Raw genomic sequence first — 19,993 nt, 5'->3', positions numbered from 1 at the left:
CGGGAAAAGGTGGAATGTAAGTAGACCGATGAATAGAAGGAGCATAATATAAAGAGAAGATGCGGAAAAGTTGGTCCAAATCCGTGTTTGGGCCGATAAAATTCGTCTTGCGCGTTCAGATGGCGAAAACCCCAAAGAGGGAATTTTATAGAGGGTTCTGAATGGATTTCGGCCTCCCGACGGGTTTCCGAATAACTCGGTACCATCTTTCGGCAGAAGATAGCTGCTCGTTACCACTTAAACTTCCAAACCCCTCACTCCTTATAACGGATGGCTTTTGTCCGCGGATATCGCGTCAAGTTCAGAACTTTGTTTGTTTCCTTTCTTCTCTTCAAAGTAAACACTTTGTCGATAAGGGCCAATATACTAGCCTCCGTTCTACGCTTTCCATGGCTGTGATATATAGCTGCCCTGATCAGAAATCATTTTCTTGTACAGTCGGCCATCATAGTAAAGGTCACAACCAGGGTGCAAGTGGATCCCCTAGTAAACAGTGAAAAAAATCCACTATGCAAGGTACTTCAAAACCGTTCAAGCCAGGTAATACGATGGGTGGCATATAGCGAAAATCATGTATATCTCATCAGTGAAGTAAGTTTGTGGATATTTACTGTACGCCACAATCAACTCGTCAATATGATATCCGATCAACGTTTGCAATCAACCGCACAGTGCATGTTGGGGGTTGGCTATGCTACAACATGCGGGGTACCAAAGCCCGCTGGACATGTATCCTCTTACAAGGAGATCCAGGTGGCTGTAACTGCCTGGGCAGATTCACTTTTTGTCTTACAAGTTACAACAATGACATGCGCTACGAGAGGTTCCGGTTGTGCTGTTGGCTACCTTGGTTGTTTCATTTGCTCGAAATCCATTTGGAAGAGCTCTCTTTCTTTGGAAAGAAAAATATGGCATAATCCGGGCTTCAACAAGATTTTCTTACCCATTTCGAAGGCTTGCAACGGCATCCTTCAGGTGCAAATTTGTCCTCCGAGGCACGATTTCCGCGCTTGTGTTGAGACCGTCTGGTAACACACATAACTGCCTCAAAATCATGCGTCGATGTCTTGTTGATTTCTGTAGTAAAACAACATGTTATGATCGTAATTTGACGCCAGATGATCAGACTAGTCTAGCATGTCGAACTTTGAATGTACTCGAAATAGGGTTGGATAAATTATCCGACACCCACGATGTTTTTACTTGGCACCCGAACTCTATCCACCCAATGTTACCATCGAGGATATACATGTCGCGACTTATCCCCGCCAGAGTTTATTCCAATTTGTGGGACCTTGTGGTAATTTGGCCCATGGGCCCTTCGAACACATTTTTGGGTCCCCATGGGCGGGTTTTGACATGCCTCACCCTCAAAATATCAATGGAAGCTCGCCTTTATTGCGTATGCTTCGTAAAACTAACATTTTCCTAAGTTTTCCCGACTATTTTGGGTGAGCAAGGGAAATACGATCATATGCTCGTAATTAGTCTACTCGAACAAGCTTCCGTTGTAAGAAATGGTACTCCAAGACAAACTAAGTGATGTAGAAGTTTGGAAAGTAGAAGAAAGATTTCTACGGTCAAAAACCAAAAAAAACGGTCAAGTTGATTTTGTCATGTGTCTTCCCATATCAAGTTAACTTTGAATATGGATCAATATAAGTTATGTAATACTCTGAAGCAAGTCACTGACTCACTTTAACACCCAACTCGTCCACAATTCAACTTTAATGTTCAAAACGGCTTCTACAAGCCCAAAATCCCCCGCAAACCTTGGATCTCTAAAAATATATATCAGTTTATCTATGGGCCATGTAAATATTTTCCAGGCCAAGTTCTCCCAAAAGCGATTGGGAGTACATGATGCTAAAATTATCCAAAACTTCCATCCAGGCTTGCGGTTTGTGAGCGAGAACAGATATAAGCTCACTCGAGGTTCTCAAGAAGACGTCCATGGCCATGCGCGGCTCATTTGAGAAATTGACGTCGGGACTTTATATATCTTTCGGCGGTTACCGGCTGATTGTTGGTGTGGAGACATTTGGGCTAGGCTTCTAGGGCATAACTCGTGGATCATGATGGATGCCTCGCACTTGGATCCGGAATGAGCTGGCGCCCTCGATGTTGTAGTGGTAAGGAGGTGTGCAAACTGCAGCATGAGAGGACGTTGCCTCAGTAACAGAGAGAAATAGACATTTATTCTTGATTAGTGTCTTCTTCGGCTTTATATAGGAATAAATGCAGATTTCCGTTTATTTGAATTTCAATCCTTATTTCGGGCTTAACATCACTGGGATAGGAAGTATACGTTCAATAGATCCACCCAGCCTAATCAGGTAATATAATCCGTGTCACCCCTTTGTCCTTGCCTCGTACCTCCAAACCTTCTAGCAAACCACGCGTACCAGCCGCCACAAACTTCTTCTTTGGTTATGCTTCCACTATGGACATCTAGAGCAAAAAGTTCAATACATACACAACGAACGATAAAAGCACCAAATATGGTCAATCCTCCGCTTCTTGGTCATCCAGGGTTTTATATGGACATTTTGACGGTACATTCTCATCCAGCAGAAAGTACTGACGGCTTTCGGTGGAGCCCGGCAAGCCATAATCGCTGATCTCGGGACTGTGAGGGATTTGGTCGTACTGGTCGACCAAGCCGCGGATCATCTTGGTGGCGGACTCGCGGTAACGGGCATTCTTGAAGACGATGTCGAAGATGTATCGGGGCTGATAGACCATGGCAAAGTTCGGGGCGTGGCGGGAGAGGCGCTGCCTGTGCGCCGGCGTCAGGACGGCGAAGAAGGCCTCGATGCCGTCAAAGTTCATGCACCACTTGACGTGCCCGGTGTTGCGTGGGATCTTGGCCGGCCAAGGCTTGGGGTCCAGTTGCCTCAAGCGGTGGAGGAACGACCAAAACGTGTCGTGGTACTCTTGCACGGTGCGCTCCCGCTTGGGAGGCGGGCACAGCATCACGAGCGAGATGTTGCGGCCTCGGCTGTCGAGTATCTTGTGGTATTCGAGTATCGCCCTTGCGCCTTGTTTGGATGTCGCCATGTTGCCGAGCTCCTCCGAGTCGAGAAAGACAAAGTCGAGTTCGTTCGCCTTGAATCCTTTGGTCCCGTATATGCAAGGGAATTTCTTGGCCGGGTTGGTCAGGGCCCCGACAAAGTCGTCATACGCCTGTCTCTGCCATGTTCCTTGGGGGTGTTTTACCTCGACTTGGTACCTGATGTCTTCAGTCAGTCGTGAGGTTCTCCCAAGCCAGCATCTTGAGGAGCGTGGATTTGTGTTTTTTTTTACCTGTCCAGAAGCTCAACCTTGATGTTTGCCAGCGCGTCAACAGAGGTGGCATTGCCACTTTTGGAGTACGAGAAGCGTGACTTCCAAAGCCGAGCGTAACAAAGGTGATCAACAAGGTAGCTCGACAACCGCCTGAAGTGAATCCCAATGAACAGAACCAAGACGTGGGTGATGATAGAGGCTAACATGTTGAGGGTTTTGAGATTCAAAAGACGGTTGGGCACGAGAGTTTTCGACACATAGCTAGGCGCGAGGTTTAAAATCAACTTGCAAACTTTGACCTCCGTAAAATTTAGACAAATTGCAGGGACGATTTTAGCGGTCACTTGTACTACTCAAGTTTTCGCATCCTAGTATACTTTTTCCCGCAACATCTCACATCATCTGAAGCCGTTGAAACCTCCAATGTCGTTGTAGCTGTTTGAGCCGATGATGTAGCCATTTTTATCGTAAATGGGGGTGTGGTGGTTATTTCAGGCCACAAAACGCTAAATCACCGCAACGCACCTTGAATACATTTACAGTACAAACACATGTCGGTACATACACGCCACAAAAAACCACCAGTTGCAGTAAACATTAAATTTCCTTGGAGATTCCGCAGGCGTGTACATAGGGGAGAATATATTCATACCTGAGTCGCCATGGGAATGCTGGGCTTGTGGCTTGTGGTTGTTATGTACCGGCAGCCATTCGTACTGTAAAGGTAGCCGGATACGTTGACGTTCTGGTGATTTAGCGTTTTTGCTGACCTGGAATGACCACACCCTTACGATATTACAGCAGTAACAAGAGACGGCAACTGTTACAACTCGAGGAATCCCTCACGCTGTTATTTATCAGTATGACTTACACCCGGTTTTTTGATCCGCCCCGGTGGAGGCGGCGGCTTACTGTGGGGAGAAACTCGATAGGATGCTCGATTTCCGGGTTGTATTCATATCACAGTCAGCCCTAATGTGTCTCAAGACTGCAGAGGCAGGCATGCGTAGGTCAGGTGGCCTGAGCACTGAAAATCCCGTGTCCAAGAATCATCAATATTAAAGGTCAAAATTCTCGATATGGTCTGAATGCATTATGCGCTAACCGTTAGCCAGAGAAAGACGGCGCTTAACTGCTCAAATTCAGGTCGCGTAGATACTTAACTTAGTCATTGCAGCTGTATGCAAATAGAAATTCATCCCACCCACTCATGAATCGCTTGCAGGTCTGTCACAGGTTCCTTGCAAGGTAGTTTGCCACGCAAATTTTGGCATCCTCTTGAGTTTTGCAACAAGGCAGACACTTCAGTGAGATAATTTTGAGTGTTGTAAGCAATTAGTTCTAGGTCTAGTCTCAATTCTTGACCAACTCGAACCTGCATGATCCCAATCCCGAACACGATTGGACAATCGAGGATGCAGTCACATATTAGCGGCTGAGTCGGACATTTAAACAGTAGCCACGGGTCGGAACGTCCCAGCCGCTAGGTATCGGCAGTTAAGGCGGTCCAATCATTCCGGGAAAATCTTCCATTTGGTCGGATGTAGAGAGGCATAAATTGGCGGGCAAGTAAGCATCTATACCCTACCCTCCCGTTTGGCCGATCTGAACCTTTTGCTTGGCCAATCTGGAATCTTCGCTGGACCGATGTGGTAGCTAGATAGGGTTTTTGGGACGAGCGTAGGCTGGTTTTTGCCATCTTCTCCATCTTCACCTCCTCTTATATCATTCTATAGGATTAAGGACTAGACTAGAACTAGACCAAGTGACCTTGCTTATGCGGATATTTTAGTTCAGTGAAATGCGATGTACCCAGACTAGCTCCATGTGCATCCTTTTATGAGCGGTGAATAGTTATAGTAGCTCTGACTGCATATGATTTCCACATGCCCATGACTGAACTTAGGCGCTAACCTCTAAATTTAAAGTGATTTCTTCCCAAGTCAAAAGATTCGCTTTCTGCAGCTATCAACTTGCACCGTTATGATGTTCCAGATGCAGTCCCTTTCGTTTAAGGTTATCTTTGCATATTGAACAGCAATTCCACATGAAAAATTGCTGTATCTTTTACGGCTTCGGCTCACAGCTAAGACACACATCCTCTGACCGATAGCTTTTGACCTTATTGGTTTCGGGATCGCAAGGCTGGCGCTCATATTGGCAATCATTCACGCTGACAGTGTGCCCGCATTGAAAATAGAATCTGTAGGTATAGCACATCGCTCTCGGTTCCGTTGATGGAAAATGTTCTTGTTCCGAAGTAGCTGTACGATAATAGACTTCAGAATTTATTTAGTCGGGTCTTTCCCGTGTGATAATGTGGTCCTCCAGATGCCAGAAGCCTTGAGCTAGAGAAAGCTTTTATAATTGTTGGCTCGTCTGACTCTTACCATCCGTTCTGCATCGGCATGTCTTTCCAACCTGCCCGGACTCATCTAGACTCAACAAAAAAGACTAAAAAATGCTGCCCAAGTATGGCTTGCTCAACTACGCTCAAGCTGTAAGCAATCGTACTGGCTGAAGTATGACACGCTATGATTGTTAGATGCTATTTTCATGCGAGACATTGGCTCAGAAAGCCCACTATTACTAAATCTTCCCAACGCAAACCAACACTCATGCTTGACATTACAAACTGGCGCCCCGATCTTTGGAGCCAGGCTTCCGCCCAAAGGTAATGATGGCATACATCTTGGCATTCCACCTCCCACCGGCAGTCTCCTCAAGATGCCTCTGCATAGCACCAGCAATCTTGGCCGAGAATTGCTCATTCTCCTCGGGCGACCACTTGAACTTGATAAAAGCCCTGACCAAGCCCGAGCAAGCCGTGGCAAACGCATCCGCCGGCACATCAGGCGCAAACACAAAGTCCTGGGAGACGACGTCCACAAACCCGGCAGCGGTCAGCCGACCCTCGGCGGTAGCGTTGTCGCTCCAGCCGCGGTCCGGGAAGATGGCGGCGAGGCCCGGCAGGGGCGGAGCACCGGGGATGTAATTGCTGACGGCGGGGACCGCGACCGCGTCCCACCACGCCGGGTTCCTCCAGGTCGTGAAGCCCGCGACGCCGCCCGGCTGGAGGAGCCGGAGGGTCTCCTTGAGGGTGGCGTCGTCGTCGGGGGCCGAGACGGCAAAGTTGTTGAAGACGTGCGAGAAGGTGGAGTCGGGTAGGGGCAGAGGGTGCTGTCCAGCCCGTAGCACCTCGACCTTGCCGGCCCAGCCGGCTTCTTTTGTCACACGGTGGGAGGTGAAGGCGACGACGCCCGGGTCGAGGTCGACGGCGACGACGCGGGACAGCTTGTCGCTGGCGAACTCTGGCTTGAACAGCTGGGCGGTGATGACGCCTCCACTGCAGGGGTTGTCGAGCACGGCCTGGAACGGAGGAGCGCCGGGAAGGGCCAAGGAGCGCCGCAGCATCTCGGCCGCCGGGATGCCCTTGACCTGCTCGTTGACCACGAGGGCGCCCGGGTCGGTCGGGTTGGTGTTGATCTTCTTTTGTGGTTGCGCCATTTTGGAACTAGCGGGAAAACTAGGGGGCTATTGTAGGGCTGACGGAAGATGGAGAATTTCGCCTGGTGTGCGTGCGCAACGACGGGCGATGGGACGAATGTTGGTAGTCTTTCAGGGGTACTCCCTTTATTCCGAAAGCTTATCCTGATGCCCGGGGCGCGTTACCTCGTACTTGCTTTTGAACACGCGATTTCGTAGAGAGAAGTCAAAGTGTCCCGAAATAGTGTCTCGAGGAATCGCGGGGAAAACGACGAGATTGTAGCCGAAGATGACAGTAAACGCGCCACGAGTCAAGGACAACCGACTTGACAGGCAAATTCGTACAGCTTGAGCCGAGGCATAACACCCCACGTCTGTAAAAAGACCCTGGAACCCCGGAACTTTCCAATGGATTTGGTTTAGTGTCGGTCGAATTCGGCATCTTGCCAACCGAGCATCGCCAGCTGCGGGTAGGAAAGCTTGACGACGGGGGGTTCGGACCTAGCAAAAGGAGATTTATAGCCACACCCTAGGAGAAGACATAGGCTAGCTTTTTGCTGACAGGTTTTCGCCTATGTTGTTTTCAGACGACAAGATTTTACCAAGTTTCGTACGAGTCATCAAAAATCAGGACAAAGGCGACTGTATTGCCTAATAGGGACAGGAAATGCAGCTCAGGGCGATGCGCACACCTGGGGTCAGCGAAATGGAACCGGGGACTACATCACTAGGTATGTTGGAACGAGAGTGAAATGATAAACGCTTCGATTAGAAAAACTAGAAATACTACAGTCAAAACATGTTGCCATGACCTTTTTAAATGCTTCCCATACATGAAATCCCTGACCATAATTCCAGCTTTGCTTTTGTCCCGTTACATGCTCCGTTACATGCCGCCCCAATGAAAACCCAAGACACGTCAAATCAAATCCATGCTCCGCCGCTAGCAAGTACCATCCTAAAATAAAAACGAGAAATAAAACTCAAAACAATAAAGGAAATAAACGGTAAAAAGAAGTCAAAAAAAAAAAAAAAAAAAAAAAAAGAATCATAATATCTAAATCATCCAATTCACTCGTCCTTGGCACTAGGAGTCCGGCTCGAGCTCCTCGAGCTCTTGAGCTCGCTCTTCTTGACGACCTGCATCCTACCCCTGTCCTGCGAGTTCCTGACAAAGAAAAAGTCCGCCTTGGTCTTGACCGTCTTTGTGCTCTTGACGGCAGCAGCAGCCGACGCCGCCGCCGTGGTCGGGACCGTCTTCTTGTTCTTTGACGCCTCTACCTTGGCCTTGAGCTGGGCGACGTGCAAAGACAGCCGAGCCGCCTCGGCGGCGGCGGCCGCGCGCGCCTCTTCAATCTCGCTCCGCTCCGACTCGACGGCCGCCTTGTCCGCCTCAAGCGCCGCCTTCTCCGTCGCAAAGGTCGTCACCATGTCGTTGGCCTCGGCCGTGCGGCTCTCCACCTCGGCCTGCAGCGCGGCGATCTTGGATGCCAGCTCGTCTTTTTCCTTGGCGGCGGCGGCGATGGATGCGGCGTAGTCCTCTGGCGTCTTGCCCTGCAGGTCCTTGATCTCGGCCTGTGCTTTAGTTGTCTCTGCTTCGGCGGCGGCGAGCTTCTCATTGAGGCTGGCGAGCTCGGCTTCTTTCTCTGCTTTGGCGGCAGCGAGCTTGTCGTTCAGGCTGGCAATCTCGGTTTCTTTTTCTGCTGTGGCTGCTGCCATGTTTGCCTCGGCTGTTGTGATGGCTGCTGCAACGGCCGTCTCGGCTGCTGCCAGTTTCTCCTGCAGGCCGGAGATCTCCTTTGCCTTTTCTTCTGCTGTGGTCGCCAGAGTGGTCTCGAGCGTCGCAAGGCTTGATTGCGACGTGGCCAGTGTTGCCTCTGCGTCGGCCAGCTTGGTAGTAATCTCGATCAACTCCTTGTCCTTGATGGCACCAGCTGAAGCCAGCTCCTCGACTTCCTTTTTAAGCTCGTCGTTGCTCGCCTTCACCTCATCGCCATCCTTCTTCAGCTGCTCGATGCAGTCCTCCTTCTCCTTGATCACACCCTCCTTGTCCTTGACAACGAGCTCCTTCTCCTTGACCACAAGCTCCAGCTCAGCGATCTTTGACTGCGCAGTGCCCAAGTCGCCCTGCAGCCCCACAACCTTGCCCTCAAGCTCGGCCTTCTCCCTCTCCAAAGCCTCAGCGGCAGCGCGCACATTGACCAGCTCCTCCTTGAGCGCAAGCATGTCCCCGTGGGCCCTCTCTCGATCCTCCTCCAGCATCCTCGACCTCTCGGTCAGGACGGCAACCTCGGCGGCCGACGCCTCGAGCGCGACGGCCAACCTGTCCCGCTCGGTCGAGAGGTCCTCGATGACCATTGCCTTGGTCTTGACCTCGCTCTCGAAGCCCTCGACCTTGATGCGGAGCACATCGCGGACAAGCTCACAGGCAGCCAGCTTGGCGATGGTGACCTCCTCGGACTGCGAGCGCGCCGCCCGCACGGTGCGCACCTCGGCCTCGAGCGTCTTGCACTGCTCCGACAAGGTCGCCATGCCGGACTTGTTCTCGTCGCGCTCCGCCTCGACGGCCGCGAGGGTCGCGCGGAGGGAGGCGAGTTGCGCGGCTTGGGCGTCTAGTTGTTGTTGGAGGGTGAGGTCGGCGGGGTTGTGCTGCTTGACCATGGGCATGGGGTGAGGCGGCGGCGGCGGCATGGACGGCGGGATTGTCATGCTTGGAATTGCCTGTTGCAGGAACGGTGGGATGATCTCCAGGGTAGGCATCGGCGGGAGGTGGTTCATCTGCGGCACGACGGGGGCCATGGCCGTCATCGACAGAGGCCTGGGGGACGGCTGGAACGGCCTAGCCTGGGCGTTGAGCTGGGGGGAGGCAGGAGTGGACTCGGTGCGACCCGGCGACAGACGGCTCATGGGCGGCACGGGAGCCTGTCTGGAAGGGGCCGGTGGCGCCGGGGTCGCGGGTGCCGAGACGGGGGCTTGCCGCTCCTTCTGCTTGGCGGCCACGCTCGCAATCTGGCGCTGCACCTGCTGCTGCTGCCGCGCGTTGTCCTCGGCCTCGGCCTGCATCCGCTTCTCCAGGCCGGCAATCTTGCTGCGGAGGTCCGCCTCGATCCGCTCCCGGCGGCGCTTCTCCTCCTCGCGCTTGCGGACCTCCTCCTCGGACTCCCGCGCCGGGTGCACCTCGATGGTCAGCGTGCGGCCGGGGGGCTTGGTGGGGGCCGAGGCGGCGCTGACCGAGTGTGCCGAAGTCGGGGGTGCCTGGCGGGTGTTGGTGATCTGGACGACGGGCGCCGTGGTCGTCACGGGCCTCTTCTGCACCTTGGGACTCCCGACGGTCGCGTCGGACATGACGGTGGTAGCGTGCGTGTCGTCGGACAGCTCGGAGTCGGTGTAGTCTTCCGTGTCGGACTCGAACGAGTCGCGGCGGGCAAACGGCTCCCGACGCATGAGGGCGTTGGCGTTGGTCACCTGCGGGAGGAACCTCTCGGCCCAGCCGCCCGGCATGGAGCGGCGCTTATCTTGGGTCGTGGTCGACGGCTCCTTGAAGGACAGCCTGCGTCGGCGGATGGAGCGCCGAGACGACTCTTGTGAGTCCGACAACGAGCCGAAGGAAGGCCCGGTTGTCGAGTCTGCCGGCAGAGGAGGCGTCAAGGGGCGCTGGGGTGTCTTCATGGCCGACTTGAGAGAGTGTCGTTCGGTCCTCTGCCTCAAAGAGTCGGTAGTGTTGTCGCTGCCCGAGCCGGTTGAGTGGTGGCTGCTGCTGGTGGTAGGGAATGTCACTGTCGGCCTGCGGCTCCGGCCGGTCCTGGCAACGCGGGACGAGCTCAGATGAGACCCAGAGCCGATGGTGGGAGCGTTGGAGGACAGCGATACCTGAGAGGCAGTTTCATCGAGGCTACCGCTCCGCCGACGTGAGGGTTGTGCAGGCCTGGTAGGCACGATGCCTCCTGCGCCCGATAGTCGGTTCCGCAGCCTGTCGGAGCGGTCCCTCTCTTGTGCCCTGTCCATGTTGGTGGCTGCCAGGTTTGAAGTTGCTATCATTTGGTGGAATTTTGGTTGGATATATTATGTCTATCCCCCAAAGTATAATTTTGTCGTTTTCTTGTCAAAAGCAGGTTTTTTTGGGGGTTTTTTTTTCAGAGTCTTTTTTTTTGTTCAGTCAATAATTGTTTTTACTACTAGATCATGTGTCGCTTCCAAGGCGTGAAAATCGTCGGTGAATGAAGCACGGTCGTCCGGCTTTCCATGGATGAATAGAAGAAAAAGCAAGTTTCGTTTGTTCTAGCATTTTACAGTGAAAAAGGTTGTTTGTCGGGGTGGTCCAGGAATAGAATCAGGAGCAGGGAGACACGACATGGACGCCCGATGGGCTTTGTTATTATATGTGTTGTAAAAGGGGGGCAGGCAATGCGGAAGTGGCTTTTCCCTTTTTGGGCTTGGCAAACTGTTCAAAATCCGGTACCATTGGTACTGACTCATAAACAGGCTTTGTCTGTTGCTTTAGGGCATGAAGCTCGACCCGCTGGTGCTAGGCCACGCTTCCAGGGGTTTGGTCGGAGCAGCCAGTCACACGTCACCAACAGGGTCGATCGGGCGAGCCCAACGGCGACCGTTGATACCCAACCCAATTCTGGAGTTTATGATAGGTTCGTATTTTTGTTTTTCTATGCATTTCCTCTGTCGCATATATGAGCAAAACGACAATTTACCACGCAAACTATGTATGCATCACGGTGGCTGGGGGGGTTTTTTTTTTCTCTCTCTCATTTGTATTTACCACGCAGGAAAAACAAAATAAATATAAAAAAAAAAACATTTAACCGTATCAAATTTCGATGCCCAACACAACTAGGGTTTGTCAGGGTTTAAGTGACGGATGGGATGAAAGCATGCCACGTTTTTGGTCGTGATCTGTCTCATCTTGTCCCATGGGGAAATACAACGCCTCCTTCTTTACGGATAATTCCATCTCTCTGCCCAATTTGGTTTCGCAACAGCCCATTTCGGTACCTTAAACGGAATGACGGGTGCGCGTCCTTTCGGATCTACACATACCACCACCATAGCCGGAACAGAACACCCCATCTTCTCGATGCCTAAAGCCCATGTTTCAATGCACAACCGTGTTGCAATTAATTTGTCGTGTCTCACCATTTTGTGCGCAAACCAAAACCAGAAAACAAAAAGAAAAAAAAAATTGACAAGAGAAAACCGATACGTCATGTGCTCCCCTCTTGTGTGACCAGTGACCACACACACCCCCGGCCCCCAAGACATGCACGACCAACCGGTTCACCGCTGCCGTCGTATGCACCATGCACGCTTTACCCGCCCGGCTGCACCAAGTGACAGGGCCAAGATTCCACGTGTACCACTCAACAAGCAATGGGTAATTTTGAGTAAAACACGACAATTGCCAAATTGTCAAATTGTCCAAAAAAGGATTAAAAATTATGACAGCGCAAGCTGACGACGCTCGTCACGGTTGACAAGTGTCGTCTTTCAAAACACCACGTACAAGTCTATCGATCAGTATTACGCATTGGCGATATTACATCCCAGTCCTCGTATTCTGTATCACCAACCAGCCATATTCGAGGTGCCTGCCAGGCTTTGATCTGATTAGATCTTCGCCCTTCTTCCATGCTCCACTTTGGTAGACTGGGTCAGCTGGGAATGTTTGCAAGTGGATCCGAGACCGTTTACCGTGTACTTCTGTAGTACTCACAACGTCAATAACTAGACTAGGTCTATTTCTAGTACCACAAAAGAGATCAGCAGTTGTTCTGATAGGTGAGACATCCCCAAACAAGAACTTGCAGCAATCCTTTCCCCGCAGGTAATTGATGTGATGGGGATCTAGGGGTGGCAAAAAGCAGCAAAAAAGCATACTTTTCCAAATGCCAGGTGTTCATGACAATGCGTGCCAGATAAAATATGATAAAATCCTACAAGAGGTTGCTGATAGAAGTCCGCGTTTCGACTGGCTATCGTCCAAATCAAGCCAGATCCTAATTCAACAAAAGCCGGTAGTCCAGTCAAGCAATACGTTGGTGCTGGCTTTTCTGTCATTACCCATTAGGCCGACACTGCATGTGCGCCGGGGCGCATCCCGCTTCGTATATGCTTTGGTGTCCAATACTTCATGCTGTGAGCTTATTTGCTGACTGTACATGGATTTGGGTCATTCCAGGTCCTTTATGGTTGGGTTATTGTGCAGCCCCTTTTTCTGACTGAGTCACTGACGTACTCTGCGTATGTGCAACTGGACTTCTATGCGTGGAAGTGGATGAATAGAGTGGTGAGAGCCCACGGACTTCTTTTGAACCCCAACACCTTCCCTGGAACTGTGTGTGATTTGGGGAAAAGAGAAACAGTAGCCCCGCTGCTGTTGACTGGTAGCTATGTTTTACTCCTTACTAATATTACCAGCTTTGTCTTCAGTAGTTCCAGTTCCAAACCCTTTATCCCGGATTTTGCATTATGGTGCATAATAAACTTCAATCAGAATGGCATAGTTCCTAGCTCATTTCACGTTCACAATACTTACTAGCTTATGTGTACGAAGGACCAGAGTCTATGACTGTTACCAACTAGCGAAGGAATGTTTAAACGGCATGGTGACAAGGTAGAACATGTTTGACCCCATCAAGATTGAAAGATTTGCATCAAGTTATACCCAGCTCAAGAGAACATGGGTTATTATTGCTGTGTCTATTCTATCTGACTATACAGCCTATTTCGCTTCCCCATATGTTGATCCCCATATCTCTGTTGCTCTTCCGAAGGCAATGTCAACCATATTTCGATGTTTGACTAAAGGCCCTTACTATACACTAACTGGCCAACGATAAATTTCCGAAATTTGCCCCATTTTTCTAATTGCTCATCCATTCGCAATAACAAATTAGCCTCTATTTCTCAGCTTCTCAGATTTTTGCTCTTTTTCTGTTTTTTCTTCTTTCTTTTCACCCCCTTGGCATGATGCCAGTTTTCACCATGCTCTAGCACACTCATCAAATGATTACGGAGCGCCACAGAAGCCGCAGGCGGCAGCACGCCCTGAATATAAGTCGATGTGAGGGGTACCTGGCCGCACGAGCTTATTGGGATGAATGGGGAGACTGGAGAACTGGCAGTCTAAACTCCGGCATTCCCGGCACGGGTTTAAATGGGGGAAAGTAATCATCCGGAATCATTCCACCAGGACCCTGTACGTATCCAATTTCGTATTCAAAGGACTTGTAGACCGGGCGGCTTGGACGATTCTGACTAGAGGAGCTGCCACCAGTCTGGGGCGGTACGGCAGGCGGACCAGACTGGTGGCCGAGACTTGAGCGATGTTGTTGAGATGCGCTACTGGAGGATCGGCTATAAGGTGCAGCCTGTGCGGGAGCCTGACCGGAGGAATGACCATAGTTACCAGCTTGTGAAGATCCGTGACTGACGGAGCGGTCAAGCTCCGGTTTCGGTCCCAGGAGCCGAAGCAAGGGAGAGAGATAAGTCTGGGCCGGGCTGTTGGATGAGGGATGTCTCGCTTTGCCGGAATTGGCCCTTTCATAACTCTTTCTCGAAGTATAAACGTCGATCGTGCGAGCGTTGTGTTTAGTCCACCCTTTAACTCTCTCCCAAGGGATATTTTTGGCGCCGTACACGTACGAATTTGCCTCATAAATAAAGACGCCGTAGTCAGTTAGTTGTTTGGTAATGTCAACAAAGGATGCTTCAGCACCGACTGTGTCGACGTGGTACCGATAAAAGGCTTTATCTCTCCGTGGCATGTCTCGTACATCGCTGGTGAACGCCGCGCCCATTTGGGCCCTTATGGCATATTTAGCTCCCTGGTCGTACGCCATCTCCTTATCGGCGAACCCGACTATATAAGCGTCGTTTCCGTTTTGTACGTCGAAGCCTTTGTCATGGTACTTTTCAGGCGGATCGAGACTAACTACATAAACCCTTCCTCTGTAAATAGAGCCAGGCGCGACCGCCGGGACGGCGGCTATGACAGTGCCAGTCAATGACCAAAGAGTAAAAGCAGAAACAAATAAGTAGAAATGCATTTTGACTTCTCAAAGACGGTAATGCTGAGTGGCTGATGCAATCGAATAGAAGCCAAGCTATCCAAAAGGTTGGTAGAAACAGTTTCTGGAGAGGGCAGGGCAAATTTAAACCTTAGCAATAGTTAAGAGTGCACTTTTCTACATGTCTTGAATTTCGTATCAGCCCTCGCATGACAAACGGCCCGAGTCAGTTTATAGACACCTCAATTATCCCTGGAATGGGGCATGAAGGACCATAAACGGGGCGATGATCAGGTACTGTGCTTAACCTCAACAACAATAGATTTTCAAATAGAAAACTGCAGCTAGAGAAATGATCACTTCGTAGCCTTCGATAACACAACAAGTTTTCTTGCGCCTAGACGTGATTCTGTAAGCCCTGTCAAATATGTGCCCGCCTACTTGTATCGTTTTGTGTCTTCAGTTAAAGCCTGGAAAAGCCTCCTACCTGGCAAAGAGTTAAATCAAGACAGTCAATTCTGCTAAGCTTACTCAGTGTCATGTATATACCTTGTCTATCCTGCGATATTTATAGAGCACAGGCGATCCGGTGTAAGCCGATTGTTAGCAAGTTAGGTACCTGGGTAGCTATCTATAGCGATAAGGTCAGACCGATCTACATATGATCTACCGCTACGATTCGTGCGCTTAAACGACTTGTGGCTTGTATATTCTATTTTTTCTGGGGAGGCGCTCTATTTATAGGAATGTAAAGTAGGTAACCTTGCATTCTTTCTAAATTGCGACTAAGTAATAAGGTGAAAAGGTACTATATATAGGGCCAAACTATCTAATGGTCGCCTCCGGCTAGCTATAGGTCACCTGATGCCGACCTAGTCTAGAACTAGTACCAGCATTGAATGATACGTTTTGCGACTTTGCCCCGGCCAAACTCCACCCAAGTCTGTCCCGTCCTGTAACAAACCTGGCCGTACCCAGGCAGCTGATAACGGCTGGTACATATAATTAATTCCAAATCCCAAATTGAAACCACGACGCAACACAATAGAGTTTTCTTATTCACAAACTGGTACGTCTTAATACCGGCAATTAGAACGCCCGGCTGCGGTTACGGTCGGGGCCGAAAATATGAGATTTGGTTCGTTGTATTAATTATGTGATACCCCAAACTGTTACTATTAAATGCCGCAATTACTTTTGCAATTTATACACTTCGTTTGGCTTCAGCCAAAAACACACCAAAAAAGTAATCCAGTGTATACGACCGCTGTGTGTGCTTGAAAGTGGGATTTATATACTCCGAAGACTCAGTACCTCGTGGTCCCCAAGTGTGCCCGACAAAGCTTGTTTGAAAAAGTCTGTCACTCACGAATGAACAAGCCAAGACTACGTAATTTGATCTATTTGACCTTGTTTTCCCAATGGTATAGTCCCGAGCTTGTACAAGTAAAATCGTATGTTCCAATTAAGAGAATTTAATCGCCCAAATACAAAATCTCTAGAAAAGCTCTGGACCTGCTCTCTTGATGGAGATCTTTGACAAATGTCGGCGCTGATCAACTGACGCTCTTTCCATCGGCCACGAACGATGGCCTTTCTGAGATCTGATGCGACACACTTTGGGCAAGCGGTTATAGTGCGTATAAAAAAAAACTGTTCTCCGGCTTTTGGCAAAATATTTTACGGAAAAGGAGCGCGTGTACAGCTCTGCATGCAAGTGCTCGACCGCGACGACGCCGTCGCCGGGCCCAAGCTTTTCGAGCGGACGCATCCCGTGGTCAGGGTAGGTTGCCAGCCAGAACGAGAGCGACGCGATCCTTGATTCCCTCCTTCAGCGTCTTCAAAGGCAACATAGATATCCACTGTCGCTTCAAGTGGATGCCCGGGGCCTCGTCCATCTCGAATAACCGGCAAGTCGATAATTCTTGAGCCGTGTAAGGTTGAGAATGGGGTTGAGGATAAAGATGACAGCAATAAACAGAGTTACATTGCACGGTGGGGCGGAGGATTACGAAGGAGAAAGGGCAAGTGGTTACGGTACAAGGGTGTCCGGCTTGGCAGAACAGCCTTGCTGCGACCACAAGGCCAACAGCAGGCGACGTGAACTGGGCTTGGCTGGCCCCAACGAGTATTGACCGAGGTACTGACTGCGTAATGATGAGCAAAGGTACATTTTTGACTATCACAAAGATTTCTGTTTTATTCTTTTGACTCCTGGAGTGATAGGAAGTGAAAGCTATCATTATCATACGATCACTACCGTGAATATAGCGCGTACTAGTGCAAAGCTTTTTGGGAAACCCGATTAGAATGATGAAGTCCGTGTTGGTAAACTCCATCAGGTTTGTCGTCAACGTCCGCGTCGGCCGCGCCGTGACGCTGATGGTCCTGCACCACTGCTCCGCCTCGAGAGGGTGGATGAAGCAGCGTCTGGCCTCGTCGTTGTTGTCGGACAGGACCTCATCGTAGTAGAACAACGGGCGCGGCATCACGTCGCAGATGTGGTCGTCCTCGTCATCAAAGTAGCACGCGTAGGGCTTGTCGTAGCTGTCCCAGTAGATGCCGACGTACTCGTCGAGCTGCTGTTTGGCCAGCTTTTCTCAGCGGAAATTGGCAAGATTGTTATCGTAAAGGGTACGCACCTGCACCGTCACGAGGTCACGCCTTTCGTTATGGTGGAATTGTTTACAGACAGCACAGGCGGGTCATATGATACATCCAACTTTTGGCCCGGCAGCTGCGACCAATTCGGACAGTTCAGCGGTTCGGCCTGAAAACTGGAAAGACAATGCCCGCCGTTGAAGCATCTGGAAAGCGCGTTAAACCCGAAAACGAGTTTATTCTGCGCGTCGGGATCATTAAACCCGAAACTGCACACAGAATCCCAAAATCCCTGGTTGTCCCAGGGGCACGCACGCATATAGCCCTGGAAGCCAGATTCCCTCGCGCCGACGCGCATGTATAAACCGGTGTGCTGATATCCTACTGCGGCGACGTGTCGCAGATGTCGTTCGAGTACCCGCTACATGTGGCCGTGGGGCATAGACAGCCCGGCGTCATGGTCAGGCGGAAGAAAGGGGTGTTTTGAGGAATGAGGAGGCTGTTGGGACAATTTTCATGGCTTTTTCTCCACGGTCATGTCGTTTATTTCACGTCTCAAATATTTATTCTACATGATTTATCCCTTTAAATTCCGTAAAAGGCTAGCTAGTTAAATGTAAAAGTCTGATTATCACCGCTGTACGTCCCACCGTTGAGCACATTTCTCGCGGTAATCGACCCGACGCTCACACTTCCAGCACCTCGATTATGCACCTCACCCTCACTTTTACCGTCAACCCCATTGTGACCCTTCCCGGCATCCCCAATAATTACACTGTCGACACGCACCCACCCCGCCAGCATCGCTTTGGTGGTCGCCGCCGCCGTGGCAGCCGCATACAGCTGCCAGCGTTTGTTCTTGTGGCTGTCGGCGTAGTCGCACACGCTCTTGACCACCACGCACGGCAGGCTGTCCCACGCCCCCACGCCCTCCATCTCCAGCGCAATGACCCCGTAATCCGCCGCCAAGCGGTCCCTGTGTTTGCCGGACCGCATCACCTTGTCGCCGCAGCCGATCCGCCCGACAAACATGTCAACGTCCGGGGCGGCCAGGCGTGGGCGTACGATTGCTCGCGTGCTGTCGCAGCCGAGCTCCTCGCACGATGCCGCCGCCGCCACGTTGCATATCTGAGTCTCTGAACAACCGTCGCAGCCCGCCGCGTGCCGGTGCAGGTACGCCGCGTCGAAGAGCACGTCGGTGGCCGCCGGCGGACGCGAGTAATCGACCGGCCGGCGCCGTTTGGCGCCTTTGGCCTGCAGTTCGGTCAGGAGCACGAGCGCGCGGTTGAGCAGCTTATCCCTCTCGTGGTCTGTCGTATAGGCTTCGACCATGGCGCGGATGGAAGCGTGCGGGCCGTGGGCGATGGACTCCTTGGTTTCGAACTCGAACGGCCGCCGCCGGCCAAAGTCGTACTGCACCAGCGTCCTGCTGATCACGACGTCGCCGAGCAGCATTTCCCTGCCGTCGGCGGGGATCCCGGCGCAAATGCCCGTCAGTACGACCAGGTGCAGGCCCGTATAGCTGGCGCGCAGGCCGGCGGCCAGGTCCGCCATGGCGCGCCCGCCCATACCCGAGGCCAGCGCGAGGACCACGTCCAGGCTCCCGATGCGGCCGGTCGTGTAGCGGTTGTAGTCGCCGGGCGCGCGGCCGTAGGGGTCGCCATCCTCGTCGTGGAAGGCGTCGAAGAGGAGGGTCGCCGCGTCATACTCCAGCCTCAGGGCGCAGGCGATGGCGATTTGGAACGCTGCGCGTGACTGTGGTCGGGAGGACATTCGGGAAAGGGGGGGCCTTATATTGACGGGGGGAGTTGTGGTGGTGGGTTGGCGGGGTGTTTGGGTCAGCGAAGACATACCGTGTGGGTTTAATGTTGCCGCCGCCCCCTCCTCCGGGTTGCATGGGTTTGAGGGTGTGTGGGCAAGTCGGCAGGTTCCGATACTGAATGCTGATTCAATTTCCGGGGGCGAGTGCCGGGGTCTTGGCGTAAGACGATAACGTCTAGCCGTGGCCAATGGGTTGCCTCTGCGCCAATCTTTTTCTACTTGGCTTCCATGTAGTGTCAGCATGTTCAGCAAATTGGGAGGTCACTGGCCCTGCTGACCTCCTTTGCGGTTCGCAGCCTGGCCAAGCTTTTGGGCAGTGCGGGAGCCGCATATCTATGACCCATAACAATTTACCAGGGGCCGCCCTGCGCGACTTCTCCAAATCGCCAATTCCAGACTGCCGAGCCAAGCATTTGTTGTCGATAAACTTTGATGTAGAGCCATTGAACATGATTATGCAAGCCCTCCTGTAAGCGGCATCTTTCTTCATCTCTTGGGTACCAATCAATGGCCAACCCCAACCAGGTTTGCCTCAGCAGAAAGTTGGAAAGACGGAGAGGCCGAAATCAAACTCAAGCCAAGCCTTGCCTGGGTACCGAAGGTAGTTATTTGTGCCTATATTTGGTTGAGCCAACTGTACCCGACTGCCCAAAAATTCGCCTTATTGACTGCGCCGCCACAAGCTGAGGCAACGCTCACCTACCGCTCCAGCCCGGCAATCAATAGGTATCGGCTAAGGCAATAAATTTTCACCAATCGTTAAGTCTTGGCAACAA

General features: G+C 51.5%; 7 protein-coding genes across 7 annotated transcripts; 1 reads left to right on the top strand and 6 right to left on the bottom strand.

Annotated features, from left to right (window-relative positions):
• Positions 1 to 2,505: 2,505 nt before the first annotated feature.
• On the bottom strand, positions 2,506 to 3,494 carry PgNI_04459 (uncharacterized protein; the record flags this gene model as incomplete). The annotated part of the gene is made up of 2 exons (XM_031124504.1): positions 2,506 to 3,232; positions 3,307 to 3,494. The coding sequence occupies 2 exons, from the start codon at positions 3,492 to 3,494 to the stop codon at positions 2,506 to 2,508; spliced, it is 915 nt and encodes a 304-aa protein (XP_030985468.1).
• Positions 3,495 to 5,916: 2,422 nt separating this feature from the next.
• Positions 5,917 to 6,795, bottom strand: PgNI_04458 (uncharacterized protein; the record flags this gene model as incomplete). Its single annotated transcript, XM_031124503.1, has 1 exon — positions 5,917 to 6,795. One exon carries the CDS (start codon positions 6,793 to 6,795, stop codon positions 5,917 to 5,919), a length of 879 nt encoding a protein of 292 aa, XP_030985467.1.
• Positions 6,796 to 6,921: 126 nt separating this feature from the next.
• Positions 6,922 to 7,317, bottom strand: PgNI_04457 (uncharacterized protein; the record flags this gene model as incomplete). Its single annotated transcript, XM_031124502.1, has 2 exons — positions 6,922 to 7,275; positions 7,303 to 7,317. 2 exons carry the CDS (start codon positions 7,315 to 7,317, stop codon positions 6,922 to 6,924), a joined length of 369 nt encoding a protein of 122 aa, XP_030985462.1.
• A 528-nt stretch (positions 7,318 to 7,845) lies between these two features.
• On the bottom strand, positions 7,846 to 10,812 carry PgNI_04456 (uncharacterized protein; the record flags this gene model as incomplete). The annotated part of the gene is made up of 1 exon (XM_031124501.1): positions 7,846 to 10,812. The coding sequence occupies one exon, from the start codon at positions 10,810 to 10,812 to the stop codon at positions 7,846 to 7,848; it is 2,967 nt and encodes a 988-aa protein (XP_030985461.1).
• Positions 10,813 to 13,874: 3,062 nt separating this feature from the next.
• On the bottom strand, positions 13,875 to 14,834 carry PgNI_04455 (uncharacterized protein; the record flags this gene model as incomplete). Its single annotated transcript, XM_031124500.1, has 1 exon — positions 13,875 to 14,834. One exon carries the CDS (start codon positions 14,832 to 14,834, stop codon positions 13,875 to 13,877), a length of 960 nt encoding a protein of 319 aa, XP_030985460.1.
• Positions 14,835 to 16,506: 1,672 nt separating this feature from the next.
• Positions 16,507 to 17,569, top strand: PgNI_04454 (uncharacterized protein; the record flags this gene model as incomplete). Its single annotated transcript, XM_031124499.1, has 2 exons — positions 16,507 to 16,578; positions 17,105 to 17,569. 2 exons carry the CDS (start codon positions 16,507 to 16,509, stop codon positions 17,567 to 17,569), a joined length of 537 nt encoding a protein of 178 aa, XP_030985459.1.
• A 353-nt stretch (positions 17,570 to 17,922) lies between these two features.
• PgNI_04453 (uncharacterized protein) lies at positions 17,923 to 19,169 on the bottom strand (the record flags this gene model as incomplete). The annotated part of the gene is made up of 1 exon (XM_031124498.1): positions 17,923 to 19,169. The coding sequence occupies one exon, from the start codon at positions 19,167 to 19,169 to the stop codon at positions 18,003 to 18,005; it is 1,167 nt and encodes a 388-aa protein (XP_030985466.1). The 3' UTR covers positions 17,923 to 18,002.
• Positions 19,170 to 19,993: the final 824 nt, after the last annotated feature.

This window comes from Pyricularia grisea (genome assembly GCF_004355905.1).
Source record: "Pyricularia grisea strain NI907 chromosome Unknown Pyricularia_grisea_NI907_Scaffold_2, whole genome shotgun sequence".
In the NCBI taxonomy this organism is placed as follows: Eukaryota; Fungi; Ascomycota; class Sordariomycetes; order Magnaporthales; family Pyriculariaceae; genus Pyricularia; species Pyricularia grisea.
This window is presented reverse-complemented; position numbering and strand designations above follow the sequence as displayed.